This window comes from Cetorhinus maximus, chromosome 6 (genome assembly GCF_964194155.1).
Source record: "Cetorhinus maximus chromosome 6, sCetMax3.hap1.1, whole genome shotgun sequence".
NCBI classification, from domain to species: domain Eukaryota; kingdom Metazoa; phylum Chordata; class Chondrichthyes; order Lamniformes; family Cetorhinidae; genus Cetorhinus; species Cetorhinus maximus.
In genome coordinates, this window is record NC_135884.1 from 158,072,233 (window position 1) to 158,092,971 (window position 20,739).

At 46.1% G+C, this 20,739-nt stretch overlaps 1 protein-coding gene across 1 annotated transcript in view; it reads left to right on the top strand.

Moving 5' to 3' along the window:
- The window catches only part of utp4 (UTP4 small subunit processome component), a 44,526-nt gene that overhangs the window by 1,455 nt on the left and 22,332 nt on the right, over positions 1 to 20,739 (top strand). Inside the window, exons 2-12 of the mRNA XM_078544711.1 lie at positions 1,587 to 1,778; positions 2,706 to 2,790; positions 4,287 to 4,376; positions 5,071 to 5,282; positions 5,417 to 5,588; positions 5,670 to 5,761; positions 9,006 to 9,102; positions 17,315 to 17,379; positions 18,264 to 18,386; positions 19,010 to 19,166; positions 20,519 to 20,625. Of these exons, the coding sequence (XP_078400837.1) occupies positions 1,587 to 1,778; positions 2,706 to 2,790; positions 4,287 to 4,376; positions 5,071 to 5,282; positions 5,417 to 5,588; positions 5,670 to 5,761; positions 9,006 to 9,102; positions 17,315 to 17,379; positions 18,264 to 18,386; positions 19,010 to 19,166; positions 20,519 to 20,625 (1,392 nt within the window). The remainder of the gene's footprint in view (positions 1 to 1,586; positions 1,779 to 2,705; positions 2,791 to 4,286; positions 4,377 to 5,070; positions 5,283 to 5,416; positions 5,589 to 5,669; positions 5,762 to 9,005; positions 9,103 to 17,314; positions 17,380 to 18,263; positions 18,387 to 19,009; positions 19,167 to 20,518; positions 20,626 to 20,739) is intronic.

The window sequence follows — 20,739 nt, forward strand, 5'->3', positions numbered from 1 at the left end:
ATTCGGAGGGTCAATACTGAGGTCGCACCGCACTGCTGAAGGGTCAGCACCGAGGGAGCGCTACACTGTCAGAGGGTCAGTACCAAGGGAGCGCCGCACAATCGGAGGGTCGGTACCAAAGGAGAACCGCCCTGTCAGAGGGTCAGTACTGAAATCCTGCTGCACTTTCAGAGGGTCAGTACTGCTATTCTGCTGCACTGTTGGAGGGTTAGTACCGAGGGAGCGCTGCACTGTCGGAGCGTCAGTACTGAGGAGGTGCCGCACTGTTGGAGGGTCATTGTTGAGGGAACGTCAGAGCATCAGTACCAAGGGAGCGCCACACTGTTGGAGGGTCAGGACTGAGGGAGCACCGCACTGTCGGAGGGCCAGTGCCACGGGAGCGCTGCAGTGTCGGAGGGCCAGTACCGCGGGAGCGCTGTACAGTCGGAGGGCTAGTACTGCAGGAGCGCTGCACTGTTGGAGGGTCAGTACTGAGGGAGTGTCCTATTGTCAGAGGGTCAACACTGAAATCCTGCTGCGCTGTCGGAGGGTCAGTCCCGAGGGAGCGCTGCAGTGCTGAAGGGCCAGTACCGAGGGAGCGTCGCACTGTTGGAGCGTCAGTACTGAGGGAGCACCACTCTGTCGGAGGGTCAATACTGAGGGAGTGCTGCAATGTCAGAGAGTCATTACCAAAGGAGAACCGCCCTGTCAGAGAGTCAGTACTGAGGGAGCGTCGTATTGTTGGAGGGTCAGTACCGAGGGAGCGTCGCACTGTTGGAGGGTCAGTTCCGAGGGAGTGTCGCACTGTCGGAGGGTCAGTACCGATGGAGCGTCGCATTGTCGGAGGGTCAGTACCGAGGGAGCGTCGCACTGTCGGAGGGTCAGTACTGAAGGAGCGTCGCACTGTTGGAGGGTCAGTACCAAGGGAGCGTCGCACTGTCGGAGGGTCAGTGCCGAGGGAGTATCCTATTGTCAGAGGGTCAGCACTGAAATCCTGCTGCACTTTCGGAGGGTCAGTACCGAGGGAGCGCTGCATTGTCAAAGGGCCAGTGCCAAGGGAGCTCCGCACTGTCAGAGGATCAGTACCAAAAGCGCACCGCACTGTAGGCAGGTCAGTACTGAGGGAGCACTGCCCTGTCAAAGGGTCAGTCTTGAAGGAGCCCTGCCCTGTCAAAGGGTCAGTACTGAGTGAACGTCGCGCCGTCGGAGGCTCAGTGGTGAGGGCACCATGTTATAAACGAAAAGTTCGAGTGAGCCCTCGCTCCAACAGGACTATTTAGAGAAGAACATGGGACTTCACCTGATCAGTACTTATCCTTCAATCAACATTGCTAAAAACGGACGATTTGGTCATTCATCAAATTGCTGGTGGGGGATCTTGCTGTACACAAATTGTCTTAAGTGTTTTCCTAAGTTAAAATGGTCACTACACTTAAAATAAGTAATTCATTATATGTGAAGCTCTTAGTGATGTCAAAGTTATTCGATATGTACATTCCTGTTTTTCCTTTCTGCATTGCATACTTATGCCCTGAGATGTGCTATCAATTAACAGAAGGATATTCATACGGCATAGTATTGATTAATTTAACCTTTTCTGTTTATAGGTCATTCCCGGGAATGAGAAACGGTCTATTGAAGCAATCAGCTGGATTGGTGAGAATCGACTTCTGAGCGTTGGATTAAATGGAGAAATCATCGAATTTGACCTGCAGCGACTCTGTCCGAAGTACAGACTAGATGCTTTTGGAGGCCCACTTTGGTGCATAAGCTGTAACAGTGAGGAGACTCATCTGGCGGTTAGTACAAAGTTATCCTTGTCGAAGGCAATGACTGTGCAGTAAAATATCAAAAATTGGTGGTGAGCACATTGGGACACCCGAGGATACAAATATTTCTTTCTCTATTTGCAGGTATCTTTACTTTATATCTAACCCCGTGCTGTACCTGACCTGGGAGTGTTTGATGGGGACAGTGTAGAGGGAGATTTACTCTGTATCTAACCCCGTGCTGTACCTGACCTGGGAGTGTTTGATGGGGACAGTGTAGAGGGAGATTTACTCTGTATCTAACCCCGTGCTGTACCTGTCCTGGGAGTGTTTGATGGGGACAGTGTAGAGGGAGATTTACTCTGTATCTAACCCCGTGCTGTACCTGTCCTGGGAGTGTTTGATGGGGACAGTGTAGAGGGAGATTTACTCTGTATCTAACCCCATGCTGTACCTGTCCTGGGAGTGTTTGATGGGGACAGTGTAGAGGGAGATTTACTCTGTAACTTACCCTGTGCTGTACCTGCCCTGGGAGTGTTTGATGGGGACAGTGTCGAGGGAGATTTACTCTGTATCTAACCCCGTGCTGTACCTGTCCTGGGAGTGTTTGATGGGGACAGTGTAGAGGGAGCTTTACTCTGTATCTAACTCCGTGCTGTACCTGTTCTGGGAGTGTTTGATGGGGACAGTGTCGAGGGAGATTTACTCTGTATCTAACCCTGTGCTGTACCTGTCCTGGGAGTGTTTGATGATGAGGAAAATATATTTTATCAGATTTAAAGTGGCTGCTGAGTGTCTGTAAAAAGTTTTCTTTCCCTTCAGAGCTTTTATCCCTTGTGGGTGCGTGAAGTGAAGTGAAGGATTTTATTTTAATATGGTTGCTACATCTAGCTGTGTTTCTGGTCCAGTTTTGTGTGCACTGGTCGCTGATGGTTTTTTTGCCTCTGTTACCTGCAGGTCGGATGTGAAGATGGCTCAGTCAAATTGTTTGAGATTGTTCCAGAAAAGCTTCAGTTTGAGAGAAATCTGGATCGCCAAAAAGGTGAGCAGAGTCTTGTCTTTTGTTATAGCAGTAATCCTGAACCCGGAACCATGGTCTGGCTGGAGGGTCAGTCAGGTGGCTGCTGTGTCTCTGTGTTGCCCAGCACAGGAGGGGCTGCCTGTAACTGCAGTTAGGATGTGAGTTTGCGGGATGGTGGGGGTTTGTATGAGTTTCTTCGCCAAGAGCAATAGGTTATGAATAAAGACAGCAATTTGGCTGAAAAGCGTGAATGGATTTCAGGGGAATGGTAGCATAGTGGTTATATTTTTATATTTGTTCTTGGGATGTGGGCTTCGCTGGCCACAATTTATTGCCCATTCCTAATTGCTCTTGAGAAGGTGGTGGTGAGCTGCCTTCTTGAACCGCTGCAGCCCATGTGGTGTAGGTACACCCACAGTGCTGTTAGGGAGGGAGTTCTAGGATTTTGACCCAGTGACAGTGAAGGAACGGCGATATATTTCCAAGTCAGGGTGGTGAGTGGCTTGGAGGGGAACTTCCAGGTGGTGGTGTTCCCATCTATCTGCTGCCCTTGTCCTTCTAGGTGGTACTGGTCGTGGATTTGGAAGGTGCTGTCTAAGAAACCTTGCTAAATTCCTGCAGTGCATCTTGTAGATGGTACACACTGCCGCTACTGTGTGCCGGTGGTGGAGGGAGTGAATGTTTGTGGATGTGGTGCCAATCGAGCAGGCTGCTTTGTCCTGTTAATTAATCCATTACTAATTTTATTAGTAATCAAAACTCATTTTCTAATCATTCAGAGACATGAGTTCAAAACCCACCACAGCAGCTGAGAAATTTAAATTAAATAATTAAATAAATCTGGACTAAAACGCTGCTAATAGTGACCATGTAGCTATTGAATTGTTGTAACATCCCATCTAGTTCACTAGTGTCCGTCAGGGAAGGAAATCTGCCCTCCTGTGAACAAATACGAAGAAGTGACTATAGACGGACTAAAGAAATGAGCAGACATGTGTCAGATGAATTTTAATGTAAAGATGTGTGATGCATTTTGCAAGGAAGAATATAAACCAAATTTAAAGCAGGTGCAGGAGCAGAGAGCCCCGGGGGTATACCTACACAAATCTTTGAAGGTGATGGAACAAGTTGAGAAGGCAGTTAAAATGGTTTATGAGATCCTTGGCTTTATTAATGGAAGCACAGAATACAAAAGCAAGAAAGTTATCAAAATTATGAGGGTTTTGATAGAGTAAATAAGGAGGAACTGTTTCTGGTGGCTGGAGAGTTGCTAACCAGGGGACACAGATCTAAGTTAATTGACAAAAGAACCCAGGGGAGGTGAGAATTTTTTGGGTGACGAATTCTTCGAAAAGTAAAGAATTGCAGGGCTATAGCAAAGAGCAGGAAAGTGATTAATTAGATAGATCTTTCTAAGAGCTAATAGTAACACAGTGGGCTTAATGGCTTCTCTCTGTACCATAAGATTCTATAAATTAGCAGCAGTAAGGTGATGGGCTTCTCTCTCTCTCTGGCAGGTCGTGTACTTTCTCTGGCCTGGCACAAGTCGGGCACAATGATTGCAACAGGGTCATTGGACATTATCCGAGTTTTTGATGTAAAGTCTGGTAAGTTGGTGTGTTTATGATTCTTACCAGGGTAAAGCCTGCTGGCTTGAGTTGACAAAGTGAACAGATTGAAGCAGTTTGTATGCTGCCTTTTCAGCCCAGAGGCCTGGGTTTGAAATTTATTATTCGTTCATGGGACGTGGGCATTTTGCTGCAAGGCCAACATTTATTGCCTATCCCTAACTGCACTTGAAGTAATGATGAACTTCCTTCTTGAATACCTGATGTCCGTGTGGTGAAGGTACACCCACAGTGCTGTTAGGGAGGGGGGGTTACAGACTTTTGACCCAGTGACTTGCCAGTGGTGGTGTTCTCATGTGCTGCTGCCCTTGCCCTTCTAGGTAGTAGAGGTCGCAGGTTTAGGAGATGCTTGGCAAGATTCTTCAGTGCATCTTCTCGATGGCACATACTGTGGACTCTGCGCTGGTGAATCCACTCAGATGACTGTCTTCTCTCACTCTGATGTCGAGACTCTGTGAAAATGACTGTGAAGCACTCTCGAATTAGCTCAGATTCACTGAGAGCAAAACTAAATACGTTTTTTAAAAGTTTAGAAGCTTTTTTACCTGTTGTGTGTTTATGCTGTTATTTGCTCTGGGTCAGTGCCCAGTTTTTCAATCTATGGTATTTAACTGAATCCCAGCTCCTCCTGATTGCCACATTCACCCGTGTTCATCATTTCCTTTCTCTCCAGGTCACTGCACACGCCGTATTCTGGTGGATCGCGGTAATACTGTTTTCCACAGCCGTGAATGTGTGGTGTGGAGTCTCTGCTTCCTGAGTGATTACACCATTGTGAGTGCAGATTCAGCGGGGAAAGTGCAGTTCTGGGATTGGAAGACAGGAACTCTGCTGAAAACACACCCTGTCACGAACTGTGATGTGCTGACGCTGGCAGTGAACAAGGTGAGTGATACTGGCTCTTTATGTTGGCTGATTTCTGCCACTGGTTCAATCACACCCCACTCAGTTATAATACCCAGCTCGTCACTCCCAGGCTCTGTTGTACAATCTGCTGATCGGGATCTTTCTCTCTGAAGGCTGAGGACAGCATTGCTGCTGGGACATCTGAGGGAACTGTTGTCCAATTCCAGTTGCTTGCAGTAAAGTCAGGAGTTGCTGACACTCAGTGGGTTCGTACAAAGACCTTTAAACACCACTCCCACGATGTGAGGGCTGTCATTCACACCAAGTCTGCTATTGTTTCAGGCGGTGAGTGGATCAAATCTATTTCTATGTTAGGTAAGCTATGAGGTGGAACTTTTCCTGAACTACTTTCTTCTCCTGGATAAGGTTTGGATGCCCAGCTCGTCATTCGTCCCATGATGGAGCTAGTGGAAACCAAATCGTATGAAGCTGCTCTCCGCAAAATCCTCTTCCCACATGTAAGTGCTTGTTGGAGCCACCATGTGCTCTGTATCTGCATCTAATTACTCTCCAACACAGACCAAGAAGTGGAATTCTGACTTGAATTCTGGGCTGCAGAGCTTGTGAGCAAAGACAGTCATAGTCCGCAGATGGTTTGAACGTAGGAATTGGAAAGCTGTAGTAATGAGGTTCCGTAGGACAACCTAGTAACTACAGGCTGGTCAGCTTATCATCAGTGACGGGGAAGGTTTTAGAAACAATCATGAAAAAAACAACAGGTACTCCAAGAGCTTTGAGTTATTTAAGAAGAGCCAGCACAGATTTGTAAAAGGCAGACTGTGCTTGGCTAAGCTAATTGAATTTTTTGAAGTAGTAACAGAGAAGATTGATGAAGGTAATGCAGTGGATGTTGCCTCTGAATGGATTTTAAGAAAGCATTTGATAAAGTCGCACATGAAAGGCTGTTAACAAAATTGAGGCTACTGGAATAGGAGGGTTAGTGCCAGCTGGTATAAAACATTAGCTTAAGGACAGAAAATGGCAAGTTGTGGTAAACAATTGCTTTTCGGACTGGAGTATTATAGACAATGGTGTTCCTCTAGGATGGTGCTAGGACCACTGCTTTTTTGCTATACAGGTACCGGACCCCCTTGTCCAGCATCTCAAAATCCGGAAGGGCCCAAAAACTGGGACCTGACCTGAAAACTATACAATCCGCCATCAGGCATTGCTGTCCATCATGTATGACGTAGGAGCAGAAGGAGGCCATTCAGCCCATCGAGTCTGTTCTGCCATTTGATGAGATCATGGTTGATCTGAAAATCCAGAACTCCACTTTCCCACCTTTTCCCCATAATCCTTGATTCCCTTACTAATTAAAAATCTGTCTATCTCAGCCTTGAATATACTTAACAACCCAGCCTCTGCGGTGAAGAATTCCACAGATTCACTACCTTCTGAGAGAAGAAATTCCTCCTCATCTCTGTTTTAAATCGGCGCCCCCTTACTCTGAGATTATGCCCTCTGGTCCTAGACTCTCCCACAAGGGGAAACAACCTCTCAGCACCTACCCTGTCAAACCCCCTTAGAATCCTATATCTTTCAATAAGGTCACCTCTCATTCTTCTAAACTCCAAAGAGTACAGGCTCAACCTACTCAACCTCTCCTCATAAGAAAATCCCTCCATACCGGGGTTCAGCCTAGTGAACTTTCTCTGGACTGCCTCCAATGCCAGTACATCTTTCCTTAAATCATGTGACCTTAGATAAGATGACCAAAACTGTTTACAGTATTCTAGGTGTGGTCTAACCAGAGCCTTGTATAGTTTTAGCAAGATATCCAGGTCATGGCACACTGATCCTCTGCTCGTTGGGCCTGGGATTAACGGTGGAAACCGGCCTGGTCTGCCCTTCATCCCATCCCTTCCTTTCCCTGTCCCAGCTGTGTCCAGCTGGGTGGAGAAATCAGCCCAGCTTCAGTTATCCTATTCCCCCACCACCCCCTCCCCAGCCCAGATCCCAGAATCCAGAAAATCCCCATATCCAGTACACGTCTGGTCCTGAGCTTCCCAGATACGGGGTACCGCACCTATATAAAAGACCTTAATACTGGAAAATAGAGTAAAATTTCAAAATCTGTAGATGATACTAAATTTGGAGGTGTGGCTGACAGTGAGGATGATACCAAACCACTGCAACAGGACACAGATAAGCTAAAGAATGGACAGACAAGTGGCAGATAGAATTTAATAGAGAAGTGTAAGGTGATGCATGGGAGAGGCAATATAGACTTAATGGCACAATTCTAAAGAGTTTGCAGGGACAGAGGGATCTGGGGTTCATGTACATAGACCTTTGAAGGTGGCATATTGAGAGAGTGGTTAGCCAAGCCAATGGGACCTTGGGCTTCATAAATGGAGATATTGAGCACAAAAGCAGGGAAGTTACGCTGAACCTTCTTAAACCCCTGGTTAGGCCACAACTAGAGTATTGCGTCCAGTTCTAGTCACCACACTTTAGGAAGGATGTGAGGGTCCTTGAGTGGGTGCAAAGGAGATTTACCAGATGGTTCCCGGGATGGGGTGGGGGTGATTAGTTACCAGATTAGATTTTGAGAAGCTGGGTTGTTCTTCTCGGAAAGCAGGAGGTTGAAGGGAAATCTGTCTCAAAGGTGTACTAGATTATGACAGATTTAGATAAGGCAGACAAAGAGAAGTTTCCCTATTAGCTGATGATACAAGGACCAGGGAACACAGATTTAAGGTTTTGGCAAAAGATACAGGGGGGGAATGTAAAGAAGAAATTTTTTGTGCAGCGAGTGGTAAAGACCGGGCCTGCTGCCTAGTCGGCAGTGCCTATGCACATGGTGGAAACGGAGATGATTGATATCGAAAGGAAACTGGGCAGGCACTTGAAGGAAATAAACTTGCAGGGGTACAGGAATAGAGTGGGAGAATGGTACTGATTGGATTGCTCCAGAGAGAGCTGGCATAGACTCGATGTGCCAAATGGCCTCCATCTGTGCTGTTCGACTCTATGCTTAAATAGCAGGGTGCAGGAGGTAAGTCAGATGCCCAGCAAGAGTCGAGCCTTCAGGCTGAAAAGAATTGGGGAATGAAAAGCAGAAACGTCCCAAGTGTTTCCTGTCATCCTGTAGGTGGTGCCATGTGAAATTACTGCAGGAAAGGTTAAAATATTGAACATGACTGAATGGTTCATGTTAAAGAACATGTTCCAACTAGTCAGTCAACCTACCCTCATGGATGGAATGGTGTATGCAGTGTATATGGCAGGAGGAGGATGGGAGAAACATGAAAGAGAGACGGGTAAATTTTTTAATCAATTAAATAGGGGCGATCTAATTAAGGTGTACAAAATTATGAGGGGCCGAGATAGGGTAGACAGTAAAGACTTGTTTCCCCTGGCTGAAGGATCAATTACCAGGGACATAGATTTAAGGTGATTGGTAGAAGGATTAGAGGGGACATGAGGAAAAGCTTTTTCACCCAGTGGGTGGTGGGTGTCTGGAATTCACTGCCTAAGTTGATGGTCGAGGCTGAAACACTCAACTCATTGAAAAAGGTACCTGGATCTGCTGTAAATGCTGTAACCTGCAAGGTTATGGACCAGGTGCTGGAAAGTGGGATTAAAATGAGCAGCTAGTTTCTTTTTTCTCTTTTTGGCTGGCACAGACTCAATGGGCTGAATGGCCTCTTTCTGCACCGTAACTTTTCTAAGGTCTATTCCTTGACTTTTCCACAGCGAAACCTGGTGTGTTGCAGCCGGAAGGTAAATCTGCTCCTGTTTCAGTTCCCAGAGCAGCTGGAGTTATGGCGATTGGGCAGCCCTGGAGCCACAGGTAAAGGATGATGTTTAGTAAACCACGCTGTGAATAAAGGGTCTTTGGAGAAAATGCAGATTTTATTTGCTGTCAAGGGCTATTAGGGATAGGGAATAAAAATGCTGGCCTAGCCAGCAGCATCCATGTCCTATTAAAGAATAAAAAAAAGTTATCTAAGGGTAATGCTCTGAAGAATCGGAAACACTATACCAGAGTGAAATGAGGTAAAACCGAGGATGGGAACGTACATATTGCCGAATGGCACTGGCATAGTCCACATTGTGGGCACAATGTGAAACCAGGCCGGCTACAGTCCTCTTAAGACCTGGAATGAGATGGCCTGGTGACGCCATGGATACGTTGTTGCCTAGTAACGTTATGGGAAGGAGAATCTAAGAAGCTTTCAAAATTATGGAAAGTTTTGCATGACTTGAATTATATAATGTACAGCACAACCGGAGCCCATTCAGCTCACCATACCTTTACTGGTTTTCTGAAAAAGCTATCCAAAAATTCCCAGTTTCCCTTTGTTTCCTCATAACCCTGCAAATATTTCCCTCCAAGTATTTATCCAATTCCCTTTTACTTTTGAATCTGCTTCCATTACTCTTTAAGACAATGTATTCCAGATCACAACAGCTTGTGTGTAAGACATTTTTCCTTCATTTCATCTGATTCTTTTGACAATTACTTTAAATCCACGTCCTCTGGTTACTGACCCGAATACTTCCTCTATCTAAACAATTGATAATCACCCCTCAACATTTCTGCTCTACGGTCTCAGTCTCAGCTTTTTTTAGTTTCTCCAAATAACTGAAGTCCTTCATTCCTGGGACCATTCTAGTAAATGTTGCACCCTCTCCAAGACCCTGTCATCCTTGCTAAAATATGGTGCCCAGAATTGGACGCACTATTCCAACTGAGGCCTAGCCAGTGTTTTATAAAGGTTGGGTTTAGCTTCCTTGCTTTTGTAGTCTGTCTCTATTTATAAAACCAAGGATCCTGAATGAAGGTTGTTTTTTTAAAAAAAAAGCAATGTGTCCCATCACTTTTAAAGATTTGTCTACCTACACCCCCAAGTCTCTGTTCCTCCAAACCCTTTAAAACTGTACCATTTAATTCATATTGCCTCTCCTTATTCATCCTACCAGAATGGATCACTTCACACTTCTGTGTTGAAGTTCATCTGCCACATTTGTGCTCATTTTACTGGATTACCTGTCCTGGAGTCTGTGACTATCCTTCTCATTGTTTACAACATATGAGTTTTGTGACATCTGCACACTTTGAAATTATGCTGTGTATATCCAAGTCTAGGTTATTTTATGGGGAGATGGTGGTAATGTCACAGGACAAGTAATCTAGAGACCCTGGCTAATGCTCTGGGGACATGGGTCCAAATTCCATGATGGCAACTGATGGAATTTAAATTCAATTAATACATTTAGAATATAAAGCTAGTCTCAATAATGGTGACCATGAAACTATCAATTGTTGTAAAAACCCATCTGGTTTGCTAATCCCCCTTAGGGAAGGAAATCTGCCGTCCTTACCTGGTCCGTCCTACACGTGACTTCAAGTCCCATAGCAATGTGGTTGACTTCTAACTGCCCTCTGAAATGGTCTAGCAAGCCACTCAGTTCAAGGGCAATTAGGGATGGGCAACAATTGTTGGCTTTGACACCAACGCCCACATCCCATGAAGAAGAATAAAGAAAAAAAAGATATGTAAAAAAGAAGGGGCCCTGTCCCAACCATTTGGGAGCACCACTGGATACCTTTGTTCAGTCTGAAAAACAACTGTTCACCACTACACTCTCTCTGCTTTCGGTTTCTTAGCCAATTTTGTGTCCATGCTACCACTGTCTCTTCTACCCTGTTGTCTTCAATTTTTCTGACAAGTCTATTATGTGGAACTTTGTGAAGCATCTTTTGAAAGGCCATATACACAACATCAGTTCTCTCCATTACCTTAAAATAGTCAATCGAGTTAGTCAAAAACAATTTGCCTTTAACAAACCTATGCTGGCATTCAAAACAAAAACAGAATTACCTGGAAAAACTCAGCAGGTCTGGCAGCATCGGCGGAGAAGAAATCAGTTAACGTTTCGAGCCTTCATGGCCCTTCGGCAGAACTGAAGCATAGTTAGGAGAAGGGAGAAATATAAACTGGTTTAAGGTGGGTGGGGGGGGGTGGGGGAGGTGGGGGGTGGAAGAGAGACGTTGAGGGTGTGGTGATTGTGGAGATAAGCAGTGATAGGAGCAGATAATCAAAAGATGTCACAGACAAAAGGGTCAAAGAGGTGTTGAAGGTGGTGATATTTGTCTAAGAAAAGTGCTAATTAAGAATGGAAGACAGGACACTCAAAGTACAGCTCTAGTGGGGGTGGGGTGGACAGACTAACAAGGTTTTAGTTTTAGATTTAAAAATAATGGAAATAGGTGGGGAAAGAAGAATCTATATAAATTATTGGGGAAAAAAAAAGGGGGGTGGGGGGGGAGAGAAACGGGGTGGGGATCTAAAGTTGTTGAATTCAATATTCAGCCCGGAAGGCTGTAAAGTGCCTAGTCGGAAGATGAGGTGCTGTTCCTCCAGTTTGCGTTGGGCTTCACTGGAACAATGCAGCAGGCCAAGGACAGACATGTGGGCAAGAGAACAGGGTGGAGTGTTAAAATGGCAAGCGACAGGGAGGTTTGGGTCTTTCTTGCGGACAGACCGCAGGTGTTCCGCAAAACAGTCGCCCAGTTTGCGTTTGGTCTCTCCAATGTAGAGGAGACCGCATTGGGAGCAACGATGGCATTTGTTTATTAAGCCATACTTTCCCAATTAATTTTGTCTCAGATTATTGTCTCTAAAAGATTCCCCATTGCTGGCATTAAGCTGACTGGCCTTTAACTGCTGTCTTTATCCCTATAGCCTTTTTTTGAACAGGGGTGTAACATTTGCAATTCTGTAGTCCTCTGGTACCACTGTCATATCTAGGGAGGATTGGAAGATTGTGGCCAGACTCTCAGAAATTTTCACCCTTACTTCTCTCAGTAAATAGGATGCATCACATTCAAGCCAGGTGATTTTTCTACTTTTGAGTACTGTTAACCTTTTAAATAGGTCATCATTATATATTTTTGTCCTTTGCAATTTTCCCACTGCCACCTCTTCTCCAGCAAAGTACTTATTCAGTACCTCAACCTTGTCCTCTATCTCCACAGGAAGATTTCCTTTTCAGTCCCTAATCAGACCTACCCTTTCTGTAGTAACTAAGTTTATGTTTTGTAAAAGACTTTCGGGTTCCCTTTTATGTTAGCCGCTATTCTGACACTCTCTGTCCCTCTTTTGCTTTTCAGTTCTCCACTTTACTTTCTGCATTCAGCTTTTTTTAAAATTCATTTACGGGATGTGGACATTATTGGCTAGGCCAGGATTTATTACCCATCCTTAATTGCCCTTGAGAAGGTGGTGGTGAGCTGCCTTCTTGAACCGCTGCCACGTGGTGTAGGTACACCCACAGTGCTGTTAGGGAGAAAGTTCCAGGATTTTGACCCAGTGACAGTGAAGGAACGGTGATATATTTCCAAGTCAGGATGGTGAGTGACTTGGAGGGGAACTTCCAGGTGTTCCCATCTGTCTGCTGCCCTTGTCCTTCTAGATGGTAGTGGCTGTGGGTTTGGAAGGTGCTAAGGAGCCTTGGTGAATTCCTGCAGAGTATCTAGAAGGTGTCACACACTGCTGCTACTGTGCATTGGTGGTGGAGGGAGTGAATGTTTGTGGAAGAGATACCAGTCAAGTGGACTGCTTTATCCTGGATGGTGTCAAGCTTCTTGAGCGTGGTTGGAGCTGCTCTCATCCAGGCAAGGGGAGAATATTCCATCACACTCCTGACTTGTGCCTTGTAGATGGTGGACAGGCTTTGGAGGTGAGTTACTCACTGCAGGATTCCCAGCCTCTGACCTGCCCTTGTAGTCACAGTATTTATATGGCTAGTCCAGTTCAGTTTCTGGTCAAAGGTAACCCCCAGGATATTGGTAGTGGGGGATTCAGTGATGGTAATGCCATTGAACTTCATGGGGCGATGGTTAGATTCTCTCTTGTTGGAGATGGTAATTGCCTGACACTTGTGTGGCGTAAATGTTACTTGCCACTTGTGTGCCCAAGCCTGGGTATTGTCCGGGTCTTGCTGCATTTGGACATGGACTGCTTCAGTATCTGAGCAGTTGCAAATGGTGCTGAACATTGTGCAATCATCAGCGAACATCCCCACTTCTGACCTTATGATGGAAGGAAGGTCATTGATGAAGCAGCTGAAGATAGTTGGGCCGAGGACACTACCCTGAGGAACTCCTGCAGTGATTTCCCAAGACTGAGATGACTGACCTCCAACAACCACAACCATCTTCCTTTGTGCTGGGTATGACTCCAACCAGCGGAGAGCTTTCCCTCGATTCCCATTGACTCCAGTTTTGCTAGGGTTGTTTCTTTACTGAATTATTTTTTATTTCATTTTAATCACTAAATAAAAGATTATTTCTGTTGGCTAATAAATTGGTAACACAAGGATAGACTGATGGAAGAAGTATAAAAGGCAAGGGTAGCAGAGTATTTTTACCATTAAATAATTTATGACAAGTAACTGTGTGGCAGCAACTGTAACATCATTATAAATACTTAACAAATTCCCTTTTCAAAGTAAATAAAAGGATACAAGAAAAGAGCAAAGTAATGAGATTAGAGTTATGGTTCCAGTCATTGGGGTTAAACATTCTTCTGTCATTTCTTTGATCTTTGTGAGGATTGACCTTCATAAACGTATTCAAATCTAAGGACTGGTTTATCCTGTATAAATGTCATGTGCTTCATTAATGGATAAATTCTAAAGTAGGACTTCAAAATCTGTTAAAATGAGCAACTTGAGAAACATTAAAATTAATATCGAGTGGGACTTAAGGTGCATTTGTTTCAATGCGAGAAGTATAACAGGCAAGGCAGATGAGCTTAGAGCTTGGATTAGTACTTGGGACTACGATGTTATTGCTATTACAGAGACTTGGTTAAAGGATGGACAGGATTGGCAGATAAACGTTCCAGGATTTAGAAGTTTCAGGCAGGATAGAGAGGGATGTAGAAGAGGTGGGGGTGTTGCACTGCTGGTTAAGGTGAATATCACAGCTGTATGACAGGAGGACACCTCGGAGGGTTCATGCAGCGAGGCAATATGGGTAGAGCTCCGGAATAGGAAGGGTGCAGTCACAATGTTGGGCGTTTACTATAGGCCTCCCAATTGCCGGCGGGAAATTGAGGAACAGTTGTGTAGGCAGATTTTGGAAAGATGTAAAAGCAATAGGGTTGTTGTGGGTGATTTTAACTTTCCCTATATTGACTGGGAATCACTTAGTGCTAGGGGTTTGGATGGTGCAGAATTTGTAAGGTGCATCCAGGAGGGCTTCCTGAGACAATATGTAAATAGTCCAACTAGGGAAGGGGCAATACTGGACCTGGTATTAGGGAATGAACCCGGCCAGGTGGTCGAAGTTTCAATAGGGGAGCATTTCGGGAAAAGTGATCATAATTCAGTAAGTTTCAAGGTACTGGTGTATAAGGATAACAGGAGTCCTCGGATTAAGGTGCTTAATTGGGGGAAGGCCAATTATAACAATATTAGGCAGGAACTGAGGAACCTAGACTGGAGGCAGATGTTTGAGGGCAAATCAACAACTGACATGTGGGGGGCTTTCAAACGTCAGTTGATAAGAATTCAGGACCAGCATGTTCCTGCTAGGATGAAGGATAAGCATGGCAAGTTTCAGGAACCTTGGATAACGAAGGATATTGTGAGATTAGTCAAAAAGAAAAGGGAAGCATTCGTAAGGGCTAGAAGGCTGGGAACAGATGAAGCCCGTGGAGAATACAAAGAAAGTAGGAAGAAACTTAAGCAAGGAGTCAGGAGGGCTAAAAGGGGTCATGAAAAGTCATTGGCAACCAGGATTAAGGAAAATCCCAAGGCCTTTTATACATATGTAAAAAGCAAGAGGGTAGCCAGGGAAAGGGTGGGCCCACTCAGGGACAGAGGTGGGAATCTGTGTGTGGAGCCAGAAGAAATGGGAGAGATACTAAATGAGTACTTCTCATCGGTATTCACCAAAGAGAAGGACTTAGCGGTTGATTTGTCTAGGGAAGAGTGTGTAGATCGCCTGGATCATGTTGAGATCAAAAAAGAGGAGGTGTTAGGCGTCTTGAAGAATATTAAGGTAGATAAGTCCCCAGGGCCAGATGGGATCTACCCCAGAGTACTGAGGGAGGCAAGGGAGGAAATTGCTGGGGCCTTGACAGAAATCTTTGTATCCTCACTGGCTACGGGTGAAGTCCCAGAGGACTGGAGAATGGTCAATGTTGTTCCATTGTTTAAGAAGGGTAGCAGGGATAATCCAGGAAATTACAGGTTGGTGAGCCTTACGTCAGTGGTAGGGAAATTATTGGAGAAGATTCTTCGTGACAGGATTTACTACCATTTGGAAGCAAATGGGCGTATTAGTGAGAGGCAGCATGGTTTTGTGAAGGGGAGGTCGTGTCTCACTAACTTGATCAAGTTTTTCGAGGAAGTGACAAAGATGATCGACGATGGAAGGGCAGTGGATGTTATCTACATGGATTTCAGTAAGGCCTTTGACAAGGTCCCTCATGGCAGACTGGTACAGAAGGTAAAGTCGCACTGGATCAGAGGTGATCTGGCAAGATGGATACAGAATTGGCTTGGTCATAGAAGACAGAGGTTAGCAGTGGAAGGGTGCTTTTCTGAATGGAGAGCTGTGACTAGTGGAGTTCCGCAGGGATCAGTGCTGGGACCTTTGCTGTTTGTAGTATACATAAATGATTTGGAGAAAAATGTAACTGGGCTAATTAGTAAGTTTGCAGACAACACTAAGGTTGGAGGAGTTGCAGATAATGAAGAGGATTGTCAAAGGATATAACGGGATATAGATCGGTTGGAGACTTGGGCGGAGAAATGGCAGATGGAGTTTAATCCGGACAAATACGAGGTAATGCATTTTGGAAGGTCTAATACAGGCAGGAATTATACAGTAAATGGCAGAACCCTTAAGTGCATTGACGGGCAGAGGGATCTAGGTGTACAGGTCCACAGGTCACTGAAAGTGGCAACGCAGGTGGATAAGGTAGTCAGGAAGGCATATGGCATGCTTGCCTTCATCGGCAGGGGTATTGAGTGTAAAAGCTAGGAAGTCATGCTGCAGCTGTATAGAACCTTGGTTAGGCCACACTTGGAATATTGCGTGCAATTCTGGTCACCGCATTACCAGAAGGATATGGAGGTATTGGAGAGGGTGCAGAGGAGGTTTACCAGGATGCTGCCTGGTCTGGAGGTTATTAGCTACGAGGAGAGGTTGGAGAAACTCGGATTGTTCTCACTAGAGCGACGGAGATTGAGGGGCGACTTGATAGAAGTTCACAAAATTATGAGTGGCATGGACAGAGTAGATAGTCAGAAGCTTTTTCCCAGGGTGGAAGAGTCAATTACTAGGGGACATAGATTTAAGGTGAGAGGAGGAAACTATAGAGATGTGCGGGGCAAGGTTTTTACGCAGAGGGTAGTGAGTGTCTGGAATTCGCTGCCAGAGGAGGTGGTGGAAGCAGGTACGATAGTGGTGTTTAATAAGAGGCAGCTTGACAAATACATGAATAGGATGGGAATAGAGGGATATGGACCCCAAAGTGCAAAATGTTTTAGTTGACGGGCAATATGATTGGCGCAGGCTTGGAGGGCCAATGGGCCTGTTCCTGTGCTGTACTTTTCTTTGTTCTTAACACAATTGCAAACTGTAGAGCTACTGACAGAAGCGACTGACTCTTTCACAACAGTCCCAGCTTCCATCCCCCCTCATTGGCTTACGTCAAGGCTCTGTACAGTATACACCTTGATGTCTTAGCTTTACACCTTCATACACAGAGCCTTGTGTTAAACTCATGTGCCCTTTAAATATATATTTGCCTCTTGGTGCATTTTAATATTAATTTCCCTGTTTAGTCAAGGAGCACAAGCTTTTGCTGTTCCTAATTCCTGCTGTAACTCTGGGCCTGTCCCACACCAGACCTGATTTTCATATTTCCCATTTAGTTGCAGACTTTGTGCTAATGTTCCTATCCAGTTTATTCAGATTTGTTTTCATTTAATCTCACTTATATTGTTTAGTGTGTTATTTCTCTTCCTCACAGTCTCAGGTACTCCTGGCGATGTCCTGCCAATCAGCAAAAAACCAGAGAAACTGCTGCAATTAAAGAACAAGGTGTGTGGGAAGAACTGGAAGATTTTGGCGCTGATATTAACAATGAATGTTTAAACTTTATTGGGTCTCATAGGCTCTGGGTCTTTATGGTGTTTTTGGGAGCCCATGACAAACATAGCTTGCTACCATTGTGTTGATTTGAGTTCTCCTTTCAAGCTGAAGTCAGCCAGACTTGCTGTGGATGTTATCTGCCTCCACCTCCCCCACCGCGTGTTGGACTCCTTGTGGGAATTGGGAATCGCTTCACCCACCGTGTACAGGGCTCACTCTGGGAATCACCCTCTTTATGCTGGACTCTTTAACATAAACAGGGACAGGAGTTGGCCATTCTGCCCCTCGAGCTTGCTCTGACATTCAACAGGACCATGGCTCCTGCCTGTCCACCATAACCCTTGACTCCCTTGTAGATCAAAATCTGTCTAACTCAGCCTTGAAAATATATTCAATGGTCCAGCCTCCACATTTCTCTGGGGAGGAGAATTCCAAAGATTAACAACCCTCCAAGAAAATAAATTCTCCCTCATCTCTGCCTTAAATGGGAGCTTGCTTACTTTTAAACTGCGACCCCTAGTTCTAGATTCCCCCATGAGGGGGAACATCCTCCCCGTATCTACCCTGTCAAGTCCCCTCAGAATCTTTTATATTTCACTAAGATCATCTTTCATTCTCCTAAGCTCCGATGAGTTTCGGCCCAACCTTTCCCCATAAGAAAACCCCTTCATCATAGGAATCAACCTAGAGAACCTTCTCTGAGCTGCTTCAAATGCACTGGGCTCACTTGGAGTTCCCACCCTCTTACCCCACTTGCCCCATTTCCTAACCTTGTGCTGGGCTCAGTCTGCTGGCGCTGTTTTTGATTCTGTCTTGTAATTTTTCCTGTGTAGGGTTGTGACCACATACGGTGCTGTGCACTCTCTCCCTGTGGAACCTGGATTGCATTCTCAAACATCCACAGAGTCCGTCTCTATCGAATACAGTATGAGAATGATTCTATCACAGTTAATGCGGTAGGTCAGATGTCAGAGTTGTAAGATAGAGAATTGTAGCGGGAGGTGGTAGAAGATTTTTGAGGTCTGTTGTCTTCCTGTGATTTGGTTTGAGTAACGGAAGGTGTGTGTTTGTGTCATTGTGTGTGTGTCACGAGAGCAGTGTAATGGGGGTTGTGTCACGAGAGCAGTGTAATGGGGGGTGTGTGTGTCACGAGAGCAGTGTAATGGGGGGGGTGTCACGAGAACAGTGTAATGGGGGGGTGTCACGAGAGCAGTGTAATGGGGGGGTGTCACGAGAGCAGTGTAATGGGGGGGGGTGTCACGAGAGCAGTGTAATGGGGGGTGTGTCACGAGAGCAGTGTAATGGGGGGGTGTCACGAGAGCAGTGTAATGGGGGTGTGTCACGAGAGCAGTGTAAAGGGGGGGGTGTCACGAGAGCAGTGTAAAGGGGGGGTTGTGTCACGAGAGCAGTGTAATGGGGGGGTTGTGTCACGAGAGCTGTGTAATGGGGGAGTGTATGTGAGAGACAAGGGGGTTTGATGGGTATAGGTTGGGTATGGGTGTCGGTGGGTTCCTGCATCTAGCTTGTGCGCAAATGGATATCGATCATACGCACGTTTTAACCCTTTGCCCTCCTACAGGCCTCGCGATTTGTGAAGTCTCTGCAGCAGGCTCATCAGTTGCTGTTTTCCGCCGATTCCACCAAGCTGTTTGTTGCTTCAGATCACAACCGTATTCAAGTGGTGGATTTAGTGACACTGAATGCCAAGCGTGCACACATCCTCACACCCAAATCCAGTAAGTTTCATCAGGAACCTGCCACAAACTGTCTGGGTCTTCACAAGCTGCCATTTGCTTGATGGTGAAATGTAAACGCAGTGACCTCTGGACTGGGATATGTCCCCTTTTGGCCACAAATGTCAGGATACTTCCTTCTGCACATGTTCATGCTGTGTGCAACTCCACGGCATTTGGGATTGTCCATCCAATGCATAGGGCAACATTCAGTGTTTCTCCTGAAGGTGCTGACTCTCTCTGTGGGACAGTTCCTGAAGGTGCTGACTCTCTCTGGGGGACAGTTCCTGAAGGTGCCGACTCTCACTGGGAGACAGTTCCTGAAGGTGCCGACTCTCACTGGGAGACAGTTCCTGAAGGTGCTGACTCTCTCTGTGGGACAGTTCCTGAAGGTGCTGACTCTCACTGGGGGACAGTTCCTGAAGGTGCTGACTCTCTCTGGGGGACAGTTCCTGAAGGTGCTGACTCTCTCTGGGGGACAGTTCCTGAAGGTGCTGACTCTCACTGGGGGACAGTTCCTGAAGGTGCTGACTCTCACTGGGGGACAGTTCCTGAAGGTGCTGACTCTCACTGGGGGACAGTTCCTGAAGGTGCTGACTCTCACTGGGGGACAGTTCCTGAAGGTGCTGACTCTCTCTGGGGGACAGTTCCTGAAGGTGCTGACTCTCACTGGGGGACAGTTCCTGAAGGTGCTGACTCTCACTGGGGGACAGTTCCTGAAGGTGCTGACTCTCTCTGGGGGACAGTTCCTGAAGGTGCTGACTCTCACTGGGGGACAGTTCCTGAAGGTGCTGACTCTCACTGGGGGACAGTTCCTGAAGGTGCTGACTCTCACTGGGGGACAGTTCCTGAAGGTGCTGACTCTCACTGGGGGACAGTTCCTGAAGGTGCTGACTCTCACTGGGGGACAGTTCCTGAAGGTGCTGACTCTCACTGGGGGACAGTTCCTGAAGGTGCTGACTCTCTCTGTGGGACAGTTCCTGAAGGTGCTGACTCTCACTGGGGGACAGTTCCTGAAGGTGCTGACTCTCTCTGGGGGACAGTTCCTGAAGGTGCTGACTCTCTCTGGGGGACAGTTCCTGAAGGTGCTGACTCTCACTGGGGGACAGTTCCTGAAGGTGCTGACTCTCACTGGGGGACAGTTCCTGAAGGTGCTGACTCTCATTGGGGGACAGTTCCTGAAGGTGCTGACTCTCACTGGGGAGCAGTTCAACAAATCAGACTGTGTAATAAAGAAACCTAGTCTTAGTTTAGCTGGGGATTCGGTGCCTCTCCAGGGAGGGTTTATTTATTTATATCCACAGTGAGGCTTTTGTATTTTTGCCAAATATCTCTTTCTTGTCCTGCTCCTGTAGATTCCCTTGAGCCTGTCTGTCTGTTGGCAGAGAGTGCAGATGGCAACTGGCTGGCAGGTGCAAATTATGGCTGTGAAATCAGCATCTATAACCTCAAGCAGTTAAAGGTAGGGACCAAAGACTTCAGGCTAATGCCAATGTATGGGGGCAACAGAGGGGATAATGTTTGGTTATCAGGAGGCAGAGGTGTAACCTGGGTGCGAGGGTCAGAGAGATTAATA